This window comes from Pituophis catenifer, unplaced genomic scaffold (genome assembly GCF_029215685.1).
Source record: "Pituophis catenifer annectens isolate HBS135680 unplaced genomic scaffold, rPitCat1.0.hap2 SCAF_2, whole genome shotgun sequence".
In the NCBI taxonomy this organism is placed as follows: domain Eukaryota; kingdom Metazoa; phylum Chordata; class Lepidosauria; order Squamata; family Colubridae; genus Pituophis; species Pituophis catenifer.
The window spans coordinates 120,333,111-120,357,418 of NW_027256882.1; the positions used below are offsets into that span (position 1 = coordinate 120,333,111).

The 24,308-nt window shown below is 37.5% G+C and overlaps 1 protein-coding gene across 1 annotated transcript; it reads right to left on the reverse strand.

Annotated features, from left to right (window-relative positions):
* Positions 1-1,182: 1,182 nt before the first annotated feature.
* Positions 1,183-23,744, reverse strand: TTC1 (tetratricopeptide repeat domain 1). Its single transcript, XM_070934346.1, is given in 9 exon segments — positions 1,183-1,769; positions 5,673-5,727; positions 6,684-6,832; positions 7,599-7,635; positions 9,054-9,166; positions 18,656-18,716; positions 21,952-22,258; positions 23,582-23,693; positions 23,696-23,744. Coding segments are annotated over 9 exon segments (1,020 nt in total). The 3' UTR covers positions 1,183-1,632.
* Positions 23,745-24,308: the final 564 nt, after the last annotated feature.

Sequence of the window (24,308 nt, forward strand, 5' to 3'; positions counted from 1 at the left end):
GTATTCGGTGTATACGATGCACCAACATTTCCACCCTCTTTTAGGAGGGAAAAAGTGTGTCTTATACTCCAAAAAGTAGGGTAATTATTTTTGAGATGAGATTAAAGAAAAGGCTTTCTTCTGCCAGCTCTCTCATGCAATTGGCATAAACAACTCTATTTGTGAACCATGAAGTACTTATTAGAAAGAAAGATGAACATTTTAAAATGGCCTAAAATTCTTGGTCTTGAGTATTATTAAAAATCTGAGGGGCGATCTCAAATAAACAGTGTATGAGAGAAGACACAATAATCTTTTCAACTAAAAGAGTTCTGCATGGAAGAATAAGAAAAATTCCAAAAGCAAGAACAGAAAGACCCAGTTAGCTACAGAAAATATTTGGAAGCTGTTATTCTTGCCAAAGATATTACAAAGTACTAATAGAAAGGATAATAGAATAAATGTTTCATGTGCCATATTCACTACTTTCTCACTCTGAATATGTCACAATTCCATATAAATGCTAAGTGTGCATTCAAATTTGCAAAAAGATGTTTTAACCATGAAGAATTTCTATGCGCTGTATTTTTTTTCTTTGATCAAAACAGCCTATCTTGAAGTCTTATTGAAATGAAGGCTGTGTAGTAATAATGTTTGAACACTATTTGTGAATAATGGTGTTTGGTACAAATTATACAATTGCATACCATTCCTTAAAGATGAAACTAAATATAATAAAAGCATATTTAAATACCATAATATACTTTTTATGATACTGATAGAAATTACAACAAGCTGCCTATGTATTCCACATTTTGTGGAAACCAATCCGATAAAGAGTTAAGGGTTTAGTAGGCATGTCCAAGCAGGGATAGCCAACTTGCTTTATAACCAGAGAACGTTGCAAACAAATTAACATATTTTTTGGTGATCAAGAACTTTGAATTGTTTTACCAGATGCCCCAATTTTTTTTTTGGGGGGGGGGGAGGATTTTCAAAATAAATTAATTAATTAAATAGATGTATTTAAAAGCCCATCGAAGTGTCTTCTAAAAAAAGCATACAATAAAATAAAATCATCTGGGGAAGGGAGCTTGTAGTAGTATGTAGATGCTAATAACCACTTTCCCTCATACAAGAGAATTTATGATATTATGCAACATTTAGCACTGAAATGGCTACTTTGAATTAAAAGACAGGCACTAATACCATGAATGATTTATTAATCTGTAAGGTAAAAGTAGATTCTCTAAATAGAGAAACATTTCTTTGCCCTTCAAAGAGACTTACAAACTTCACAAATGATGAAATGATTGTACAATGGCTACAGGTTTAGACGCACTGACATTTTTCTAAACTTGCAAAGCTAACCCCCATCCCTCCTCAGATGGAAGATGCAGAGTGGCCAAAGTGCACGAAATATCACTGCGAAGGTCAAATATCAGTCCTCTTCTGCCCACCTCTTTTGAAAGAATCTCACACACACACACACACACACACATATACACAATGCATAGGTCTCAGTTCAAATCCTCCCAGTTTAAAGAATGGCGTTATGCATTAAATGTTTACTCATCCTTTTTGCATTCACCGAAACAACATCACCGTTAAGCCTCAAAGCCCAACATTTGCCACATGCAGTTTGGGCTAGTGTTATCGGTTGTTATTATTTGGATTTTGAACAAAGTTGATAGAGTAGGAGCCAGTTGAGGAATCTTGCTTCATTTGGAAGTTTTCCGTTGATAAGCCAAAAGGACGGAGAACCAGGTTCCCAAGATCCTTCAATTTGCCTGTAATACACATACATAAAAAAATTCACACCTTCAGATACATTTAACGAATTAGCACAATAATGGAAGGAATGTCTTCTAACATACTGTACGGAAGAAGGAAGTCTTAAAAGAACTTTTAAGAATTCTGTTTAAGAAATACCAACATAAGAAGAATATCACACACTTTCACCGAAGACGGTCATTTTAAGAAAGACTCCAGGGGAAAAGATGTTACATGTCCGAAATTTGCTCCACCATGATGTATTACATGCAGTTTTTCCCTTTGAATTTATATCTCCAGTACAACTCTTCCCACAGCATGTTTTTGACAGATCGGTGGTAAACAGAACACCTGTTTTCAAACTGAAAGACACTGTTTGCTACTACCCACATGACTTTTTAATCACAATTATTTACAGCTACTGTGTTCATCCTCAATTCTAGAACTCCTTAGTTAACATTTTTATTTTAAAAAGGATGAGAAGAACCCATGCTGCCCTCTAATGTAGTAATTAGACAATACAAAGTTTATGAAGAATCGAAACTGAGAGCAGCCCTGATTAAGCCCTGCCTTAAGACCATGAAAAACAAAATCAAAAGTAAGCATGTGGATGAATGACAAGAGAGCAAAGACTGAGCTGAATAAGCCTTCTCTTTGCTTAACAAACAATTTGAGTTTGAGTAAACTGAAATCAGATATCCACAAAGAGTTTGATTCAGTACAAGCATAGAACTGGCATAAAACTCTGCTCTACTGCTTTGAAAAAAATACTTTAAATATCAGTTTCACTATTATTTAACTATAAGAACATGTTGAAACTAAAATCCAGCTAAAAATTACACTACTAGTATTTTTTTCAATTTCAAACAAAAACATTGTTCTATCAGGAACAGGCTCAGGCTCAACCCGTCCAAGACCGAGTGGCTGTGGTTTCCGACGTCCCGATATAGTCAGTTGACGCCATCGCTGACTATCGGGGGCGAATCGCTGGCCCCCACAGAGAGGGCTCGCAAGTTGGGCATCCTTCTGGATTCACGGCTGTCTTTAGAAGAGCACCTGACGACCGTGACCGGAAGGATTTTCCATCAGGTTCGCCTGATTCGCCAATTGCGTCCCTTTCTGGATCGGGACTCTTTAAACACGGTCACTCATGCCCTCGACACTTCCCGCCTGGACTACTGCAATGCTCCCTACATGGGGCTCCCCTTGAGGAGCACCCGGAGGCTCCAACTGGCGCAGAGTGTGGCCGCGCGGGTGGTTATGGGAGTGACGTGGCGCTCCCATGTAACACCTCTCCTGCGCGAGCTGCACTGGCTCCCGGTGGTCTTCTGGGTGCGCTTCAAGGTTTTGGTTACCACCTTTAGAGCGCTCCATGGCTTAGGGCCTGGTTATTTACGGGACCGCCTGCTGCCGCAAACAGCCTCCCACCGGCCGGTACGCTCTCACAGAGAGGAACTCCTCCGGGTGCCGTCGGCCAATGTCGGCTGGCGGCCCCCAGGGGGAGAGCCTTCTCTGTGGGGCACCTACTATCTGGAACGAGCTTTTAATTTGTTCTTAACCTGGGGTTTTAAATTTGTCTTGGGCTAAATTGATTTAATTCGATTTTACTTCTGTTCTTAATTTTTGTATTTTACGTGTTTTATTCTGTGCCTGTTCACCACCCTGAGTCCTTCGGGAGTAGGGTGGTATACAAATTAAATAAAATGAAAATGAAAATGAATCTTGTTTTGAACCATTCAAAAAATGACTTGAAGATCTTCATAAGATTTAAATTCAGAAAGGCATTTATCCCTTCTGAAGTGTTGCAAATACTGAAGCAAAAACTAGTTTCTAATGAAAAGGAATCGGGCATGGAAAAGAATTGGATGTTTTTCCATTTGCTGACCTTTCAGCAACTATTATTAACTCTTTACAAGTATTCCAGAGTGAAATGACCTTTTGCACCTCTCAGAGACTTTTGGGGAAAGTAGATGGTATAATACCGGTAATAACAATTGTTGTTGTTGTTGTTAATCTTCAATTTGATTCATAGTCTGGGACTGGTAAAAACTTAACAGTCCAAGTCCTAACCAAGCACCTAGCAGTTCCGAGTAGGTTGGATTGCTGTTGTTGCTGTTTTTTTTTTTTTTTTTTTGCAAAGCCAGGATATTCAGGTCTAATAATTTCAAATTTTCCACATATCTAGGCAGCCCTTTGGGTATTGTCCTAAGGGCTCCTATTACTATTGGTATTGGTACAACGATTGATTTCTTCCTCCATAGTCACTTAACTTTAATTTGCAAATCACTATATTTTGTTATTTTTTTCTAGCTGTTTCTTTTCAATTCGTGCATCAGCTGGTATTGCAATACCAGGTGATGATTGCAATACCAATCACCATCATCATTATACAATTTCTACAAAAGACTGAGGAGAAGTGGATAAAGATAAAACCTGGCATTGGCTTACAACTGGAACATTTAAAAAAGAAACTGAAGGGTTAGTGTTGGCTGTGGAAGAGCAAGCTATTCAAATTAATGCAATCAGGGCCAGAATTTAAAAAATCATCAAATGATTAAAAATTCAGATTGTGCAAAGAAGCAGAAGAAACAGTAGATAATATACTCAGCTCATGCAAGATTGTACATAACACAGTCACCCAAATGATTCACTGGAACATTTATAAAAATTGCCATGTGCCAGTAATAAAACACAGAGTTGAAAAAGCAGTTGAATATGAGCAAATTAATATATTGTAGGATTTCCAAATACAAACTGATAAAAGTTTTGTTTCATAACACACCAGATACAGCTGTGAGCGAAAAGAAAAAAATGTGGATAATTAATGTGACAATACAAAAAAATTGGAGATCATAAAGTATTAAATATCAAGATCTCAAAATGAAAAGATTATGACATAAATCGGCCATGGTGGTCCCACTGGGTGCCATATCAAAGTATCTTGGACAGCACTTAAAAAATCTGTGTATTGACAAAATTTCCATCTAGAATTGCAAAATACCACACTGCCTAAATCAGGGGTCAGCAACCTGCAGCTCTGGAGCCGCATGTGGCTCTTTCATCCCTCTGCTGCGGCTCCCTGTCGGCTCCACAGTTGATAGGGCTTTCGGTTAGGACAGGTAGAGGAAAAAGAACGCCGCATTAGGAGGAGACTCTATGGTGGGGGAACTGGACTTCCGGTCGGCTCCAAAATTGAACAGGGGGCTTCTGGTTAGGACCTTTGTGGCTCTTTGAGTGTTTAAGGTTGCTGACCCCTGGCCTAGATCTATACAATATACTATGCCAAAACATTATTACATCCTAGGTTTTGGGTAAGACCTTGATATATATGAAGGTCAACACCAGTTACAAGAACTGGCTACTACGATTTCACATTGTTATGAACAAATTTTACTATTTTCTAAGGAATATAACTATATCACCATCACAAAACAATTGGCTCAACGAGGAGAAAAACAGTTGCCTTTTATATCCACATACTAGATATAACTTAACATCAATAAAATCTGCAACCAGGCTCTGTATCCAGTCTATTATTACCATGTTCAGAATGACTTTATGCTGCAGATCCCATGGCAGAAGCAATTTTGCTATTTGCTTTTATATAAAAGTTTGTTTCTTACTGCCAAAATGAAATAATCTGTATTTCTACTGTGGCAGTAGTCAGGCTGTTTCTATTTTTGTAGCTGTAGAGATCAGGGTGACCCAGCTCCAACAGTTTTTTTTAATGATCTGACAAGATAAATATACACAAATCCTTTCTTTTCATACGTGGCAGAATCTGAAACAAGTCCGAGGTCCTATGGAATTCTACAAGTTTTACAAAAAAAGGCCATTTTAAAAAGCCACAATGTTTTATGGATATACCCTTACAGAAACCATTCTTCTGCATAAGCAAACTATATACAATATTTACTTACCTAACATCTCAGCCTTAAGTTTTTCATTACGTTCTTCTATTTCTTTTGGCAATCTCTAAAAACAAAAGCAAACAGAAGACCAATTCCACAAACATATTAAGCAACTTTATTTACTCTTTATTCGGTGTGCAGAGATTGAGGCATCACTTGATGATGAAAAGATAAGGACACAATTATTGTCAATGCTTGCTTTAAGTTCACATATAACCCAGGTCATTATCTGATTTATTAGAGACCCATACATACCTGTCAAAGAGTGATTTTGCTTTCATCTAAGTAAGAGAAATAGCTCATTGGATGCAATTTTAGGCTTCCAAATCCAAGATGTGCCCATCATACCACTACAGATTTTCTTTCAAGTCGTATAATTCAGAGACATAGATAGCCCCTTCATAATAGAATTTAAGGAACTTCAAAGCCATTATTAAAGCCTACGGCTAGGTGTTGATGATGTTATGCAAAGAGTGGAACATCTTTATGATATTCTCTCCTAAGAACATTCTGATTTTGTGATTTTTCCATACTTTACCCTCCACACCAGCCCCTTTAAAAGGGGCTATTAGGACCACCCATTGCAAAAAATTTAAAATCAAATTATTTTGGATGGGACCAAAAAGCTACAGCTTTATCATCTGTTCTGAGAATTTGAAAGCCAACACTCTTCAAAAAGTCACAAAAACAAACAAGAAAATAAAATAAAAAATCAAGATGGCCTTTTTGTTCCCTCCGTGGCAGATTTTTCCCACACTTTAATTCCAAAGCTGTGTTTGCTCACATCTGAAGTAAAAGCTTTAATTCAAGAAGCTTGTTAAAATCCTCTGCCCTCATCTCTTATAACTGATCCTCCAACTTGAAAAATCAGGATTATGGTTTCAGTGCCAGCCTTTCTTTCCACTCCCTATTCTTTGGGATCATGCTTCTTAGACTGCCATCTTTCACCAGTGTCCTGAAAGGTTCTGTGCTTTAATGGTATTACTATAATCATCTCCTTGATTACAAAAACAATTTTACCATGCAAGCTTCCCTTGCTTGATATATGGATGGATCTTTCTCCAACAGATTTTTGTAATCCTCTAAAGCTTCATCTAGTTTTTCTGTTTTTTCATACAGTTCTGCCCTCCTCAACAGTGCTTTGATGTAGTTTGGGTTTAACTCTAGAGCTGAAAAACAAAAAAAAGAGAGCAATAATAGTCCTTACTTACAGTATTTCTACAAGATACCTGTAAAACCATGCTGCAGTATTAATAACTCCATTGCTAAATAGTAAATAGATTAAACAGATATACGTAACGTTACTAGCAATATTATCATACTGAACCTGAATCTATATTCATAGGATTGGGGGAAAAATTGTCTCCTTTCAATTTCACATCATATGAACCAACAATGTAGTTCATAAATTATTTTATCTGATTAATGGCTTAATATTCTATGTGAGCCCAGTCCATTGTTATATATTCAACAAATCATAGGTTAGAATGCATCTTGATTAAAGTGATGGTAATCAATCTGATTTCACTGTTCCTACCTCTACTCCATTCTATCCAGCCTATTTTAGAGCCCAACTCATTTCTTCTTTTAAAATCAGGAAAATATTGCCCAATTATTTTCCATGTACTGTACCTTCCTATTTTTTCCTATTTTTCTACTTGCATTTTTTTACGTGCTTTCGAACTGCTAGGTTGGCAGAAGCTGGGACAAGTAACGGGAGCTCACCCGTTACACGGCACTAGGGATTCGAACAGCTGAACTGCAGACCTTTTGATAGACAAACTCAGTGTCTTAGCCACTGAGCCACCACGTCCCTTAGGCTTCATCCTAGTAAATAATAATATCAGATATCTGTCAAATTCCCTATATTCTCTCCCATGTCTGGTCTCTAAACATAATATCCTGACCAAGAGCAAAAGCATGAGAAGAAAATACCTTTGCTGCAATCACTTATAGCCATTTCTTTCTTGTCCTAAATGAAAGATAACATTGACATTTAATATAAAATATAATTTTTCTGACATTCACAAAGATTGGGAAAGATTACATGGTAGCATAAACTTTATCGCTCAGCATCTAAATCCAGAACTATGGGGCAGCAAGTCAGTGAAACTAGAGGCTAAGAAAGGTATGCTTCATATCTGTAGGTCGGCTAACCTATTCCAAGATACCCAAGAATTTTCCATTTGTAAAAAATAAAACAAATAGCAATAGCACTTATATACCGCTCCATAGTGCTTTACAGCACTCCCTGGGTGGTTTACAACAGTGGTCCCCAACCTTTTATCGCCGCGGACCAATCAGCCTTTGATAATTTTACTGTGGCCCGCTGAGCGCGCGCAGGGGTGGGAGCTTTGGGCCACACGTGCGTACCTGCGCGGGGCTCTCTTCCCTGGAGCCTTTGCGCACGGCCCAGGAGCTTTTGCGCACGGCCCAGGAGCTCTTGCGCACGGCCCAGGAGCTCTTGCGCACGGCCCAGGAGCTTTTGCGCACGGCCCAGGAGCCTTTGCGCTGCAGCGTTCATGTCCCCCGGCCGCTGCGCGGCCCGGTGCCAGGTACTCCACGGCCCGGCACCGGTCCGCGGACCGGGGGTTGGGGACCACTGGTTTACAATATCAGGATATTGCCCACAACATTATGGGTCCTCATTTTACCAACTTTGGAAGGATGGAAGACTGAGTCAACCTTGAGGTGATCAGGATCGAATTCCTGGCTGTGGGCAATTAGCCTGCAATCCTGCATGCTAACCACTGCACCGCTGCATTCTAACTACTGTGCCACCATGTCAAGTCATAAAAGATACAACATAATTAATATCAATAAGCCTCGAATCCAAAAATTGTATTACCACCTTCAATGTATGCAAAAAGAGACGTTCAACTCTGTGTTGCTGTAGTGAGTGAAGCAAAAAACAAAACAAAACACTCTATACATCCATGTTTGCCATTTTCGGACAAGCCTCCATCAGCCTTTTCCAGAGAAGGGGAGAAGAGCTGACAGAAAGCGTATTCCCTAAATTAGCAACATCCAGAGCTCCTTCAACAGCATACTGGCTGAGGAATTCTGGGAGCGGAAGTCTAGACATCTTAAAAGTTGCCAGGGTTGAAAAACGTTGCTAGAGCAAAGGCTCTTTCCCAGCATTCCTTTCAAGTGAGAGTCGGGATTTCAGAGGAAAGCTGGCCAATTAGCAAATGCTTGGCAAAACACTCACTCTGCTGTAGTAGATCTGTTCAAACTTAATAAATTTGCACTGGTATCTGAAATGCCAAACCAATTTTTTTCCCCCCTGGTGTTATTTCCCCTCTGCAGCTCTCCACCGCACATAAAAGTTCTGACAAAACGAAGACTTATCAAAACGTATCACTTTACAATTTTGGAAATTAGTATTACCTGTTTCATTCTTGCTGCAGCTCTATTTGAATACAAAATGGATCTATCTGTGTTACAGGAGGCCGGACAAACCCGCAGGGCTTTTGCATACGAATCTTCTGCTTCTTTATACTCTGCAGTTAGGGCAGAAAAAAAAAGCCAACTGAAATTGGGAAAAAAACTGAAAAACACAAAACAATGCAGAACATTTATATATTTTTAATCATTTTTCATTTTAAAATAATAACAGAAAAGGTTATTTAAAAAAAAAAGCAAACAGTGCAGAAATATGAAAAAAAATCAACCCTAATATGGTTATGACTCATTTGTGGGACACAGTATACTTTCCCAGCATAAGTTCAAAAGAGGTTTTTTTTTTCACTTTTGGAATTAAAAGCAAAGCATCAACCCGTAACTTTTAAATATAGCTCAGATTCAGAATAATCCAATTCTGTAAATAGATATCATTCAGTTATAAAAAATATTTACATACAAGGAGATTCCCAAGCAAAGAAATGCACAGTATGTTAAGGTTATGCTAACATGAAAATATTGCATAACAGAACGTGGATTTTTCTCAGATTATACAATCATGTTAACACTTGCTTTAGATAGCTAGAATCCAATTAAAAACTAATAAAGACTTCTTCTTGTTCTTTATGTTATTCCTGTTTTATTTTGTGGGGTTGACAAAAGCAAACATTTACAAAGCCTCTGGCGTTCTAAGTAGTAATACAAGGATACTATTGTTTAAATAATTCAACTTTGCTCTATGCAGGATAAGAGTTTGTAGGAGATAACTTCATACATGCTACAAAAGGGATAAACTCACTGGCTGAGATTAGGAACTCTACTATTCTGGTTAATGGGACTGACTCTTTTGGACTCTGAACAATTTCTGGAAAAATAGCAGCAGCAATAGATTTTTTATCACCATTAAAAGTGATTTCAATATACTGGAGAATGTACATTAAGCTTAGATTGTCTTACTGATAATATTATCAATTAATATGCAGAATCAATTAATATGCAGAATATACCCATGTTCCAGAAAGAAATTTCTACAAACAGTGAAAGTCTTCTGTCTGCAACTTTTCTAGTAAAGGATGCACACAATTTACATATTGCATATCTTCTTTAATTTCTTTTGACACTTCAGTGAAAAATAAAAAGAAGCACGGTGGCTCACGAGGTTAGATATTCTGTTGACAATTGGCAGAGTCGTGTTCGAGATCTGGTTGCTGCTGTGGGACGGGGTGAGCTCCCATCACATGCTGCAGCTCCTGCCAACCGAGCAGTTCAAAAGCAGGTGACTATGAGTAGATAGATCGTTACCACTTCAGTGGACAACTTAAAGAAGCCCCCAACTAGGCATCCCCGGGCAACAGTGATGTCACCTTTCAACCCAGAAGCACTTCAGTGCTCCCAACATGACTATAGCAGTGAAAAATAAGAAAAATTAGCCTATTCCTGAAACTGTACAGATGTGTCAAAGAAACCAGAAATACCACTATTCATTGTCCAAACCCTCCTCCTTACAAATCTCGGCAGAACAACTATAATCATAAATTACACTGTAAATTAACAGTTTGGCAGTTGATCCATGAACCAACAGATCCTGCAACAGTAACCAACAACCAGATAATAAACATAACATAGGTGTGTTATCTGCATTAAAGCTGTCAATTCTTTTTTATTTCTTGGTTTATTTTCCCTTTGTAGAATGAATTTGGACAATTGTTTATGAAATTAAAAAAATGCTGATAAAATGCAAGGCCGCATACAATAAAATCTTGGTTTAAAAGACCAATTGAGATAAGAGTATCCTTTGGTACTAAAAGATATTAGATAGGAATATACAGTATATGGGTGTGCATTAATTGCAAAAAATATAGATGTCATTTTAAACTACTCCCAGACTTGGGGTTTGATGGAAGGATGAAAAATGGCATCAAGAGAGAAGAAAACTGCTTCTGGATCAAAATATATCCCAGTGTTAATCATTAATAATTAAAATAAATATTACTAAACATAAAACTGTACTTTCCTTCCAGAGTTTCAGCCATAGCCACATGATATAATAGTCTCCAAGACAAGTGCATAAGGAGTCTTTAATAGCAGGCCTTGCCATTCTGAAATACTGACAAAGAGCTACATGTGTGAAAGGGTTCCAATAAAGGCAATAAAGAAAAGCCAGTTAGGAAAGTGGGTTAGAATATGAGAGAATTTGATGGCAACCAAGAACTCAATTCTAGCCAAGTGAAACTTGGCTCTTTACTATGGTGGTTTTTTTGTTTTTTTGTTTTTGCTCTCTTCAGATGGCATGTATCTTTTCCCAAGAAAAACTCAGGTTGTCACTAATATGCAAGAATACTAATTTTTTTTAAAAGGTGGTAAACACAGCATGTTTCAGCATCTGGCTAGAATAGTCTGGGTTTAGAAGCTAAACAGGGCCAGGCCTCATAAGTATTTGCAGGGGTACCACCACATCCCAAAGTTGAAGGCTGAGCAGGGTGGATAAAATCAATGATTTTTTAAAAAAAATTTTAAAAAATCAGATTTTTTTTTATTTAAATCGAATTTTTTTGATTTAAATCGGATTTTTTTGATTTTTATCGAATTTATTTTAATAAAAAACTTTTGGGGTAAAAATCTATCGTAAGGTAGTTTTCTATTTAAGATACATAAATAATTTAGTTTATTCAGCATGAAATGGAGCTTAGTTATGTAGCATGAGGCTGTATATTCTGCAACACTGGGACTATCGGTGAGTCAACAGTGGGTCAAAGGAGTAGCAGAGATGACAGTTGCTCTTTAAAAATTATGGTTTAAATCGAGTTGATTTAAATCAAGCCTTTTTACTAGTCATTTAAATCATGATTTAAATTGTGATTTAAATCAACTCGATTTAAATCAAATCCACCTTGAGGCTGAGTAATTATAAAAAAGCATCCAGAAGGAAAGCAAGAACAATTTACTTCATACTGTTGTCAAGAATCATGTGGTCTTCCAAGACTGAGTTTCTACCTTTATCTAAGCAAAACATCCAGGAAACTGAAATACTCTGGAAAACTAAACAGAAGCAGATACTCTTCTGATAAAGGAGTTTTCCAAATGAAGAACATCATGAAGAATGTAAACCTTCGTGAAGAATGCACAAACGCCGTGCCCTCAAGACCCTGATGTTCCAACAGGCAGGGCTAAACATACAAACATGCGAATGATTTTTTAAATGTTATCTAATTCTGGGTTTTATTTAATTGACCAAACTAAGTAACAATTTTAATTAGCAATTATATGATGTTTGTATGTCTATATTTTTCTTGACTGTACACCGCCTTGAGTCCTACGGGAGAAAGGCGGTATAGAAATATAATAAATAAATAAATAAATAAATAAATAAAGAATGCACCCAACATCACTCCTTCCCAAAGAGTCTTCCCAGTTCTGGGAATGACTTTTTTCTCCTTATTTCTTTTCAAAAATTGTTCAATTATTGCCTTTACTACTATCTTTCTTCTATCTTTGTTATAAAATATGCCAAGAAACACTTCCGAGATGCTTTTCTATTTAGGCTCTCCTTTTAACGCAAACACTTTCAACAGATATTGTTACATTGCTGTTTCTCATATATACTATGTTTTTATAGAATTCCCCTGATATGGTATCATTCTCGGTTTGATGTGCAATGTTAATGTGCGTTTGAAGCTTGTGTTTTGTTTTTTCTTTCAAAACCCAACTATCACTCACAGAGCTTTTTCTGCAATTTTTTGGAATACTATAAATAAGATTTTCGTTAAGAGCTTAGGAGTCAATATCTCAAGTGCCTATGGACTAATGTGTTTAACGGGCATACATAAGTGGATACATGAATGCACTATAAGCAAACATACAGGTAGTCCTCAATTTACAACCAGAAAAGGGACTGGAAAATTCATCAGTAAGTGTTGAGGTCGTAAAGCAAGATGTTGTGTGACCAGCTCCTGCCAACTTCCCCATTGACTTTGCTTACTATCATAAGTGCAAGGACTCATTTTTTCAACACCTCTGTAACTTCAAATGGTCACTAAATGAATGGTCATAAATCAAGAACTACCTGTACTTTCTAAAAGCTTCCTCTCTCATGCCAGGCTTTCATAAAGTATAATGTCAACAAAATCCTATTTTTGCCTCTACACCAGCGGTTCTCAAATGGTGATTCTCAAGAGCCTTTACATTCTTCAAAATGTTTGAGGGTCCCAAAGAGCTTTGGTTTATGTGAGTTATATCTATTAATATGTATTGTATTAGAAATTAAAACTGAGAAATGTTAAAACCCTTATTTGATTTCATCGGTCCCCAGGCAACACTGTGACAACCACTGCTCTCAAAGATGGTTCACGGTTATTATTATGATTGATTATATGCCATTAAGCCACTTTTGACTCCTAGCAACCACATAAATATGGTAGACTTTCTTCAAGAGAGTCTATCATTCCCATAATTATACCAAGCACAAATTTTAAAAAGTACCAAGACCAGGAAACAAAAATGTGGGCAACCATAGTAACAGATCCATTTACAAAGGGCCAATTCTTATATAACCAAAACAGACCCCTCAAGAATGAAAATAGAATGTGAACAATTTGAAACTATGAAGTATTATATTTCCTTGGTTGGCTATTTCAGACTAGCTTTGCTGTTCTTTCTCTTTCTCCCTCTCTCTTTCTCCCCCATCCTCTTTCTCTCTCTCACACACACAGACATTATGGGGGAGGGGGCAGGCAAGTAGGTGCAGAAAAAAGAGTAAGAAAGAGTAAAACAAAGAAATTGACCCAAGGCAAGAAGAAAAAAGGAAATACAGCCAAATCTAATTTACTTCAACACCATTCACTATACCTGTCATCTTTTTATTTCTGCAATCAAGCCTTGTTTCTATTATGTCCATATAATGTGCTACCCATTGATTTTTATTATTTAAATTTCCTACTTTTCTCTTTTTCAGGATCTTATTAACTCCCTCTAACTGCAATTTTTTGTTCTTGACCCCTTATTTAATTTTATTAATTCTTTCTATAAAATCAAAACACCTAACCCTTTTATGTTCAATCCACATTCATTCACATCATTAATGCTTGACACACTCTCTTTTTGTTTTATCCCACAGTTTTTCAGTATCCACTGCATTCTGTGCATTTTCCTCACATATCCAACTCTTGCTTCCTTTGGCAAACGTTAATTTCTTACAACAGGCTACCTACTATCCATTGCCTACCATCATTTGAACATTTCTCCATCCATTATCCTACCTTTAGTAAGAAGTCTATCAATGTATGCAAATTGCTCTCATTTTCTACTATTTATGTACAATTAGCATTTTCTTTCATCCAATTTTGCTTACCAAGCAGTTATCTTGTTTTTTGATACTTTAATTTTGAGGACTATATTCCTCCTGAGTCATAGAATCAATCCAGCATTTGCTACAAAAGAAGTTGGGTTGTTAGCCAACAATTCAGCATTGTCTATATACAAAAATGCATGCATATTTGTATTCCCAGTCAACACAACTCATTGTTCCAACAAGCATTCCTTATTCATCCAAAAAACCCATAAACAACCAAGGGGAAAATATATAATCTTAGCTCCCTCCCTAAACTATTTGGCAAATGTTTATTCTCATGCTTCCACCTATAGCATTCAGCAACCAAGCCTCAACTCCATTATTTGTGCAAGTGTTCCACAGTTCAAGCCTCTTTATCTTACACACTCTCCAAATCAATAAATGAACAATAAACTTGTTTTCACACACTCATGGTTTTGCAGTGACCTTGGTTCTGGTAAGAAAGATGCATAGGAAGATATATTATATAATGTAGGATAACATATATTCTACTTGGGTAGAAGCCTTGTATTTCTTTAGAAGCATTTTACTATATTTCTGTATTTCTATACACATGCACTATACTATACATATATTCAATACATATATTAACATGTCTAATGGTTAAGGCACTAGACTAGAAACTGGGAGGTTGTGAATCTGAGCCCCGCCTTAGGTATGGAACACCAGCTAGGTGACTTTCAGCCAATCACTCTCAGCCCAATCCACCTCATAGGGTTGTTGCTGTAGGGAAAATAGGAGGAGGAAGGAATATTATGTATTGAGCCAACTTGAGTTACTTATAAAAATAAAAAAGGTGGGACACAAATGCATTTTTTGTCGATTATATTATTTGTCGATCCTAAAATTGAGATTAATAACTGAAAACCCTTTTGTTTTTATTACATCTACTGCTAATTTATTAAAATATAAGCAACAACTTATAGGATAGCTCTTAAAAAATAGCCAATGGCAATAGTGAGAGCATCAGAAACTAGCTATTAATTCTATATATGGGTGGCAAAAATCAACGACAAAGAAAGAAAATTTACAGTAGATAGGAAGAATGCATTATCCATTATCTTCTGGAAAAGAACTGACCACCCTATCAATTAATATCCCTGTAATTCATAAGGTATTCATCCTGCACTCAAGAATATGAAAGATGATATCATAAACTAATATTATATAGGATCAAGAACAGAAGACATATGATAAAGACTCTAAGGATCTTCCAAACAAAGAACAGAGGCCATGATGCCACCATGTTATAAGAGCAATCACAGGAGCAATCATATCTGGAAACCAAGCACTCTCAATAACAATAATCTGGCAATTCTCAAAGTTCATTTTTGAAGTTGAGCCTAATCTGAAAAAGTTCAGCAGAACTTTCAGAGAATCCAGAAACACCGGGGGGCATTAAAATCTAGACTGGGCATATGATTGGCTGCAGAAGAATTAAAGGTTCCAGTGAAGATAAAGGAAATGGTGACACTGCTGCCTTTTTTCCATTTTCCTCATTTAAAGAGATTTCTCTTTTTGATTCCGTCAGTTCCAAAACATGATGTTTATGTGGAATTGCCTCCACTGTATTAATTCCTGGATTAAGATACCGTATTTTCCCGTGTATAAGATGACTTTTTAACACATGAAAATCTTCTCAAAAGTTGGGGGTCGTCTTATACGCCGGGTGTCGTTCTCCTGTAACCAGGCAGACCAGCCCGAAAAGCTCTGACGAGCCTTAAATGGCTCTGGCGATCCAAGCTCTGACGATCCCAGCTGAGTTGCCTGCCAATCAGGCAACGCAGCTGGGATTGCCAGAGCCATCAATCCAAGCTCTGACGATCCCAGCTGAGTTGCCTGCTAATCAGGCAACTCAGCTGGGATTGCCAGAGCCCTGTAAAAAGAAAAAAGTTTTCCCCCTCCAGCTTGCTTACCTTAGCTGCTAGTCGCAACGCTTGCCTTGCTTCACTTGCCTGAATCCATTCCATCAGCAAGCCACTCCCTGCCTGCAATCAAGCAGGCAGGCAGTTGTGGACTTCAACTCCCAGAATTCCTCAGCCAGCAAAACAAAGCTGGCTGAGGAATTCTGGGAGTTGAAGTCTACAAGTCTTAAAGTTGCCAAGGTTGGAGACCCCTGTTCTATTGGGTAAGGTTTTTTCCCCTTTGGGAGCTTTAAAAAAAAGTTAATTAGGGTTTTTTTTAGTTCTTTTTTAGACCTAGCCATTTAAAGTTTAGGAAGTTTTAAATTTAGTTTTCATATAAAAATAAAAATAAAATAAAATAAAATAATATTTGTGCAGCTTTCTGAGATTTAGTGTGTTTCTGTAGTGTTTCACTCTAACTACACAAACACACAAAATCTCACAAACTGTATGTGGAATTTTGTGTGTGTAAAGTGTGAAAGTTGTTTTTTTGGGCTTTTTGTGGCTGTGAGAGGTTCCTGCTTGTTGCGGGGGCCATTTTGGGTCTAGCACAGCTGCTTTTACATTGTGGGTGAACCAGTTGATGTTTTTTAATTTTTATTTGGTGTGCGTTGGAAGCGGGGTAGTCTTATACGGTGAGTATAGCCCAAACCCTATATTTTAACAGGAAATGTCGGGAGTCGTCTTATACACCCAGTCGTCTTATACGCCGGAAAATACGGTAGTTAACTCAGCATAATCCACAAGGTAGCTGTGTTGAGATATTCGTGAAGAACCAACAAAACAAGGGGAGAGGCCTTCAGCCAATGGAAGCCCAAGGAAGGGAAATGGTTGTAGGGTCAACCAGCACACACTCCGCAGAGCATGTTGGAATGGTTTGGATTTGGATGGGCACTCACTTAGCAACCCATGATTGTTAGTTAACAATGGCAACAGTCGCTAATGGATGCAGCCACATGATGTCACTTTAGGTCATTGCTTAGCAACAGAAAGTCCAGTCCCAATTATGGTCGTAAGTCAAGGACTACCTAGACTGGGAAAAGCAACTAGGACAGGGGTCTGCAACCTTAAATACTCAAAAAGCCATTTGGCCCCTTTTCCCAGAGAAAAGAAAACACAGGGAGCCATAAAACCTGGGTGGGCGTGGCCAACTCGATGTCGCTCACTTCCACCAGTCACATGACACCCCCCCAAGCCACGCCTACCCAGCCGGTCATTAGGGCAGAGAACCAGTTGTTAAAAAACACTGGAAACCACAAAATCCTTTTGACGTATTTCTCTCTCCTCTCCCTCCCTCCCTCCCTCCCTGCCCCCTCTCTTCTTCTCTCTCTGTATCTCTCTATGTCTCTCTCTCTGTATCTCTCTGTCTCTGCCCTGGCTGCTTCTCCATCCCCCACCGTCGTCCTTACCTTCTCAGGCTAGGCGAGGAGTGACTGGGAGGGAAGGGCGAGGGGCAGGGCCAGCCAGTGGTGGGATCACCTGACAGGGAGCCACAGCAGAGGGCCTAAAAAGCCACATGCGGCTCCAGAGCTGCTGACCCCTGAACTAGGAGAAAATCCAATAAGAATATGCTTCCTCTCCAAAATCACCTCAGTTATAGCAAGTTGCCATTCAACTCAAGCCCAGGTCTGGTAAGTCTGATGCACAAAGGAAGCAGCCATGGGCTACTTTTCAACCATTTTAAGATGAAAATTTGGAATTGTCACTGAAAGATTATGCCCAGGAAACCTGTTAGTATTAATAGCTGGCAAATGATTCATGTTTATCTCTACCAAGATGTGGCTTTCATTGAATCTAACAATCCTACCATCTAAATGTAAGCAACCTTGCAGCTTTTTCTCCAACATAGGAAGGTTTTCATCAACATAAGAGGAAGATAATTATTAGCATCCTCTGTCACCTCGCACCTCCAAGCCAAAAACTGCTCTGGATTACTGTGGCAAGTTTGAAACAGATAAAGTGTGTTACACAAACAGAAGTCCACTCATACATTATTAAATTTCATTCCTACGGCCTTAACGTACAGAGCCGTAAGATAATTTCTAAATACTATGATAAAATCTTATATTGAAATAATTCTATATAGCCCAAAGATAGCTAGTTAAAAATAAGACTAGATAAATTCTTTAAGGATTTCCTTGAATACTATGTTGTATTAATTGTTAGTCTTGTACTACCGGATGTCCAGATATGTTGCATCCTTATTAATCTGGACCATACTGACTGCGATAGTTATTCTGGAAGAATTATTCTACACACCTTAGAATCTGTCTTTAGGCAGCATTTGGAGGCCCAAACACTAACAAAAATTTAAATATTATCATAAGCCATTTGCTTACCTCCATTTTTAAACTGTTTATTTCCTTCTTCTTTTAATGTTGTGCTTTCATTTCTTCTTTTCTACAACAGAAATTTTTGAATTAATACAATAATTAACATTTGTTAGCACTGTCTGAAATTAAAATCAATTTTTTATGACATATAGCAAATACTACCAAGTTTTTTACTGTCTGATATCTTACCTCCCTGTTTTATGGTTATTTTTTAAAATTCGTAGGAAGCATACTTCAAAAATTTAGATGGCACCTCCTAACCGGTACTATGAGATTTCACTACTTAAAATTCTGGAAATGAATACTTTTCTAGTAATATGTAGAGGCAAACTACTAATTTTTTAAAAAATTTAAGGACCAACTGGTATCTAATAATACAAATAGTGCAGACACAATTCAGGCTAGTTCCCAAGCCTGAAGATAGATAATTTTGTACAGAGTAGATACTACTGCTCATATGACAAGCACTTATATTTTGTAAGACTTTATAAAGATTTATAAATAAGACTTTATAAGACACAATAAACAGTAAAAATAACAAAAGAATCAAAACCATAAAATAAAAACTATGGAATCCTGAGCTGGCTCATTCAAATCCTTACAGCCCCCAGGCAGTGGGCCAGGACTGCGATAGTGTTGCATGGCCAGCTAGGAGTAGAAATGTGTAATTGAGTATCTTTGGCATATTAATAACGCATCTTGCACTGTCGGATTACCTCTTCCATCTATCTCATATAGATATTAAAAAGAGGTGACAGACACAAGCCCCAAGACACCCCATACTGTGGATTTAGTCTTGCAACTCCAACTCTTAACCACAAAATCGAGCCACAGCCTAAAATATGACTTCATACATATAAACAAGAGTTTTTAAAAACAATTTTTAGTAATCCTATCTCACTTTTAGCTCTGTGAATTAGAGTCAATCAACGTTTGTAGAAAAACAAATGTTATTTGCTACCATGTATTTTTCAGTCTCCAAGGCTTGATAAAAATTACATGAATAATTTATGAAACACCACTTAATCAATAGCTGGACTGGAAAAGAGGTTTGAGGACTGGAAGTTGTACAGTCTCCACCCAACATGTGTAGCTTTGTTTCTCAACTTTTCACAAAACCTAGCTTCTTAATTCTTCCCTTCACCTCTTAATCCCCTCACTCTTTTCATAGCTTAGTTCTAATTAATCTAAACATATTCTCTACCCCAATTTCCCTCTAGTACACAGTCTTCCCATGGTCCTTTTCTCCTTACATCCATGATTGCCTGACTCCAGTCCTTAATAATCTTGGTTGTGTCTCAAATCTGTTTCCTTGATCAGGTGTTATGACATCACAAGAACTCAAGTGGTTTCAAGGCAACAGTCTATCTATCCTGTACCAGGGATATAACTAATACATACCTTGGGTCCTGTTTTAACAGCTAAGATAACCGAAATCTAACACTGCAATCAAAATATTGATAATCATCTATAACATCAAATAGTTTGGCTGATTTCAATTTTAAAAATAGACTGCTTCAAACACATTCAATTATATTGACTTTCCACATTTCTACATTTGAATTTCCAAGTACATTAATATTAACAGAATGCTGCAAGCTATATCAGTAATGCAAGCTGTATCTATGTTTCCTTTTAGAAGCTTAATAGCTAAAATATTTAATTCCACCCTCAAACAATACAGTATCGTAATTAATGAAAATTAAACTATAGTACATATCGAGAGGATCAAAATTTAAGAGTCAAGGAAGATATTCAAAGGGTAAAAAATGGAGTTTTGTTCAGTAGTACATTATGTATTCCTCCATTTTTGATATTAATTCAGAATTAATAGAAAGTGAATAAATCCCAGTATTATTTCAAACACGCTAGACTACAATTCATATCATTCCCACCTAGCATAGCTAACACATCTGGAAGGAAGCAAGATGGGGATTATCAGCTCAGGAAATAGCAGATTCAACAGTCAGGTTACAACATTTGTGTAGCTTCTCAGTAAGTAACAAAAAAGATTAGACAAAGCAAATCTCTACAAGATTTTTTTATTGTGTATATATTTCATGTGTGACTTTAGCCTCTTCAGATATAAGTTGTAAGCTGACTGGAAAAGCTTAAATGGAAAATTCCAAGCTTAGGTACATTTTGCTGAATCACACATCCTTTTTCCTCACATGGAAAATTAGCTCTCTGCACACAAGTAGTTCAATTCTATCTTCAGGCAGCAACTTTAAACACTGCATCTATGATTTGATTCTTTTTAGAAACTAGATTCCATTAAACAAAAATTACAAAAACAATCTATCAGCATGGGAATTTAAAGCTGTAGGACAAAAATATTGCTGCTTCTGTTAAATGAGAAACATACTGTAACAAAATGCTTAAATATTAATATGTATGGGCATTCTTAAAGCTAAACAAAGCTAAAAAAAATAAAACCTGAATCTACAGGTAGAAAATTAAGATCCAAACAGATCATATCACTTGAAAGCATCATGATTAGCACTTCTTGTTAATGAGGCTATTCTCACTTCAAGGGCAGTCTTCTTTACAATGGACCAGTACAATGAATCCAACCACCAGTATAAGCTGCTATTTCATCCAGCTCATTTTTAAAAGTCCATGAGACTTGGATTTCTTACACTCAAAATCCAAGAAAAACACAGACTGCATTCAGCTCTTTGGAAGATGCACACCGCCCATTTCAGATTTAGAGAATGACAAGCAAAACATAATGTAATATATGGAACTGAAATAAACAGAAGGCAAGCAAAACTAATCATGATATTAATCATAATATTAATCATGATAAGAAAAAAACCATGACACAGGACACTTATACATATGAGAAAATAATGACAAAGCTTGCAATTATACTCAGCAGAATCAGAAATATTTTTTCTTAAACAAACATATTAGGTATGAACCAGGAACAAAGGGCGAGGAGACGACAGAGTGCTGGTCCAGTATTTATCACCAAAATGCCACATATTAACATCTTTACTAACACACTACAACCTGAATGTCTTTACAAATTAACTAGGAAGCAGATTCCATGCAGCTCTGTGGGAATACTTCTGAATAAATATGAAGATAGGCTGCAAACGCTATTAGGAACACATTTTGAAAGAAAATTTGGACTGAACAAGGAGTGTTTAACAGCCTACATATTAGCATTCGAAATAGAAACACAAATATTTTTGTTGCAAACAACTGCAATTATTTCCAAGCGTGTATCTATAGAGTCACAGTAATAGTAAACAGCTATTTACTTTTTTTTTTTTTAATACATCTTTAAAACATACCTCTTTTTCTTCCTCTGACATGTTTTTTTCCAGTTCCAGCAATTCTTTTTCATCTAGATCCTCCTCATTTTCTAAAGAATCTGTCTGGCTGTTGTGATTCTCTTCCACCACTCCTGATTCAAGAGAGTCTTTGCAGTCATGGAAGAGATCATCATCCTCTCTACCCGAGTCAGACAACTGACTCACACCTTCTTTAACGACTCTGGGGATATATGCATGATGTGTAGGACTGCTCTGTTTTTCCGAGAGATTCAAATCCTCAATTAGTTTTTCAGGAGCAACAGCATCTTCAGACTCCATGCTGAATCTGCAATGCAAGACAAAGAAATTACACCAGGCAGTAGCTTTCACAGTATCTTTAAAGAAAGATAGAAACATATTTCTTTTAAAAAAATAGAGATGGAGGATTTTGTAAAAACTGATATTCATGCCTAAAAAAATATTTACCATCTGTTTTTGTTTCATCTAGAAAACCCTATAAGAATATTTACCTATTTCACAGTGTAATTTGGGGGCAGGTTAAATGATAAAATGATCTATACATATTTCAATATTAAAAAAAAGTCTCATTATATTACTTGTGGCTCTATTAATTGCTCAACATCAATTGGCCAAAAGTTAACCGAAGAACAAATTAACTCCATTTTGCCTCTGTGTACCTGATGGGAAATTATCACTAACTGCAACTATTTTCAAGAAAAATATTAAACTGTAAAGAATTCTATTGCTTTATTTTCAAGACACCCTGGATCACACGTATCCCTATTTAGCAAAGCCTATGCAATCGCAACTATACTGTTAACTACATTATTAAATTACATTGTGCAAAATCAGAAAAGAGATTGTTGAGAAGACCATGCTTTAGTTAAATCACTGGCAAGCAAGTTGTCTTCAGTCAGATCATGCTGGATCAACCAACCCCCTGCTCTAAATGCCATTAGTTTTCTGCAGTCTCATACAAGATCTTTTCAAACCATGTTCTTTATTGTACAGTACTGGAAATACCAGGAATTTAAAATTTTGCGATTTTATCATTTAAAGGGTGTCTTTCACCAATGCATTGTTTATTTAACAGAGTCATAATTCCTTCAAGATTTAACCTCACTTTTAGCCCCGCCCTCCACATACATATGCTACTCTCTAATCTGAATCCAATAATTTCCATTTCTAAGTAACAAGCCCGACCTAAACTGCACAGAGTGGGCACCAGAAGTGCAGCACCTTTGCCAGCTGATCCCACCATCTCCTAAAGGAGATACAAAAACCACGCGACTGGAAATCAAGAAAAAATAAGCCTCCAGTCCCCGTTTCATAGTGCAATTCAATGCACAGAATATTAAATGCCCTGAACATTTTCAAACCAGGAACCATGCCCTCCTCTTCCCCCAGCATTTCCCAATGCCAGCCTGGAAGGAAAGCATTAGCCTAAAAACAACGAAATCTCTGGCAAGGTGCTCTGGGTGGCACGCTTTTCCAAACCAGACTGGGACACCCCACCCCCCTTCTTCCCTATCCCTCTGCTTGCCTGATTCTACCAGGTCTCTAACTTTTCCCCTCCTCGAGCTCCAACCCCGCGCCCACAAAGCAGACCACTCAACCTCCAACACCCCCCACCCCCGCCCCCGCCGACCTGACTTCTTGCGAACTTCTTCCTGCAACTTGGTCTCCCGCAAACACGCCACTTCCGGTTTCCGGGCTAAGGCGATTAGTACGTAAATAACCGGGCGGCGCCGAAGGCTCCAGTCAAGCGTCTCGGGACCAAGAGGACGACGGTGACGTCGCATGCCAATCATGGGAAGGACCAATTGCCGCAGACGAGGCGGGATGTTAGAAACAAGAGAAGAAAACAAAGACTTTTTTTTTCTTTTTTTTTTTGGTATCAGGGGTGACTTTTATGCTGGTTATTCCAGATCTGATTTATTTATATTGTTGCATCCTATATTAAGGTTAATGAGGGAGCAATGGATCAATAAAGAATGATCGTTACGAGGACTGCTCCGCCGAATCAAAGTCATTCGAGCGAAACTTCTGAAGGGAGAGACTGAGATTTGTTATTATTGTCTTCTCTTTTTTTTAATTTCCCTGAACTTTGCTGAGTTTTGTACTTCTGACCATATGCAGAGTGTTTTCCCCCCTGCAGTCTGCACCTCTATAACTGTCTGCAACCCAACAAAACAGACACAGACTTCAGAGGATAATTAGAACTGCAGAAAAAACCATTGCTACCAACCTGCCTTCCATTGAGGACCTGTATACTGCACGAGTCAAAAAGAGGGCTATGAAGATATGTACAGACCCCTCAGATCCTGGACATAAACTGTTTCAACTCCTACCCTCAGAACGACACTATAGAGCAC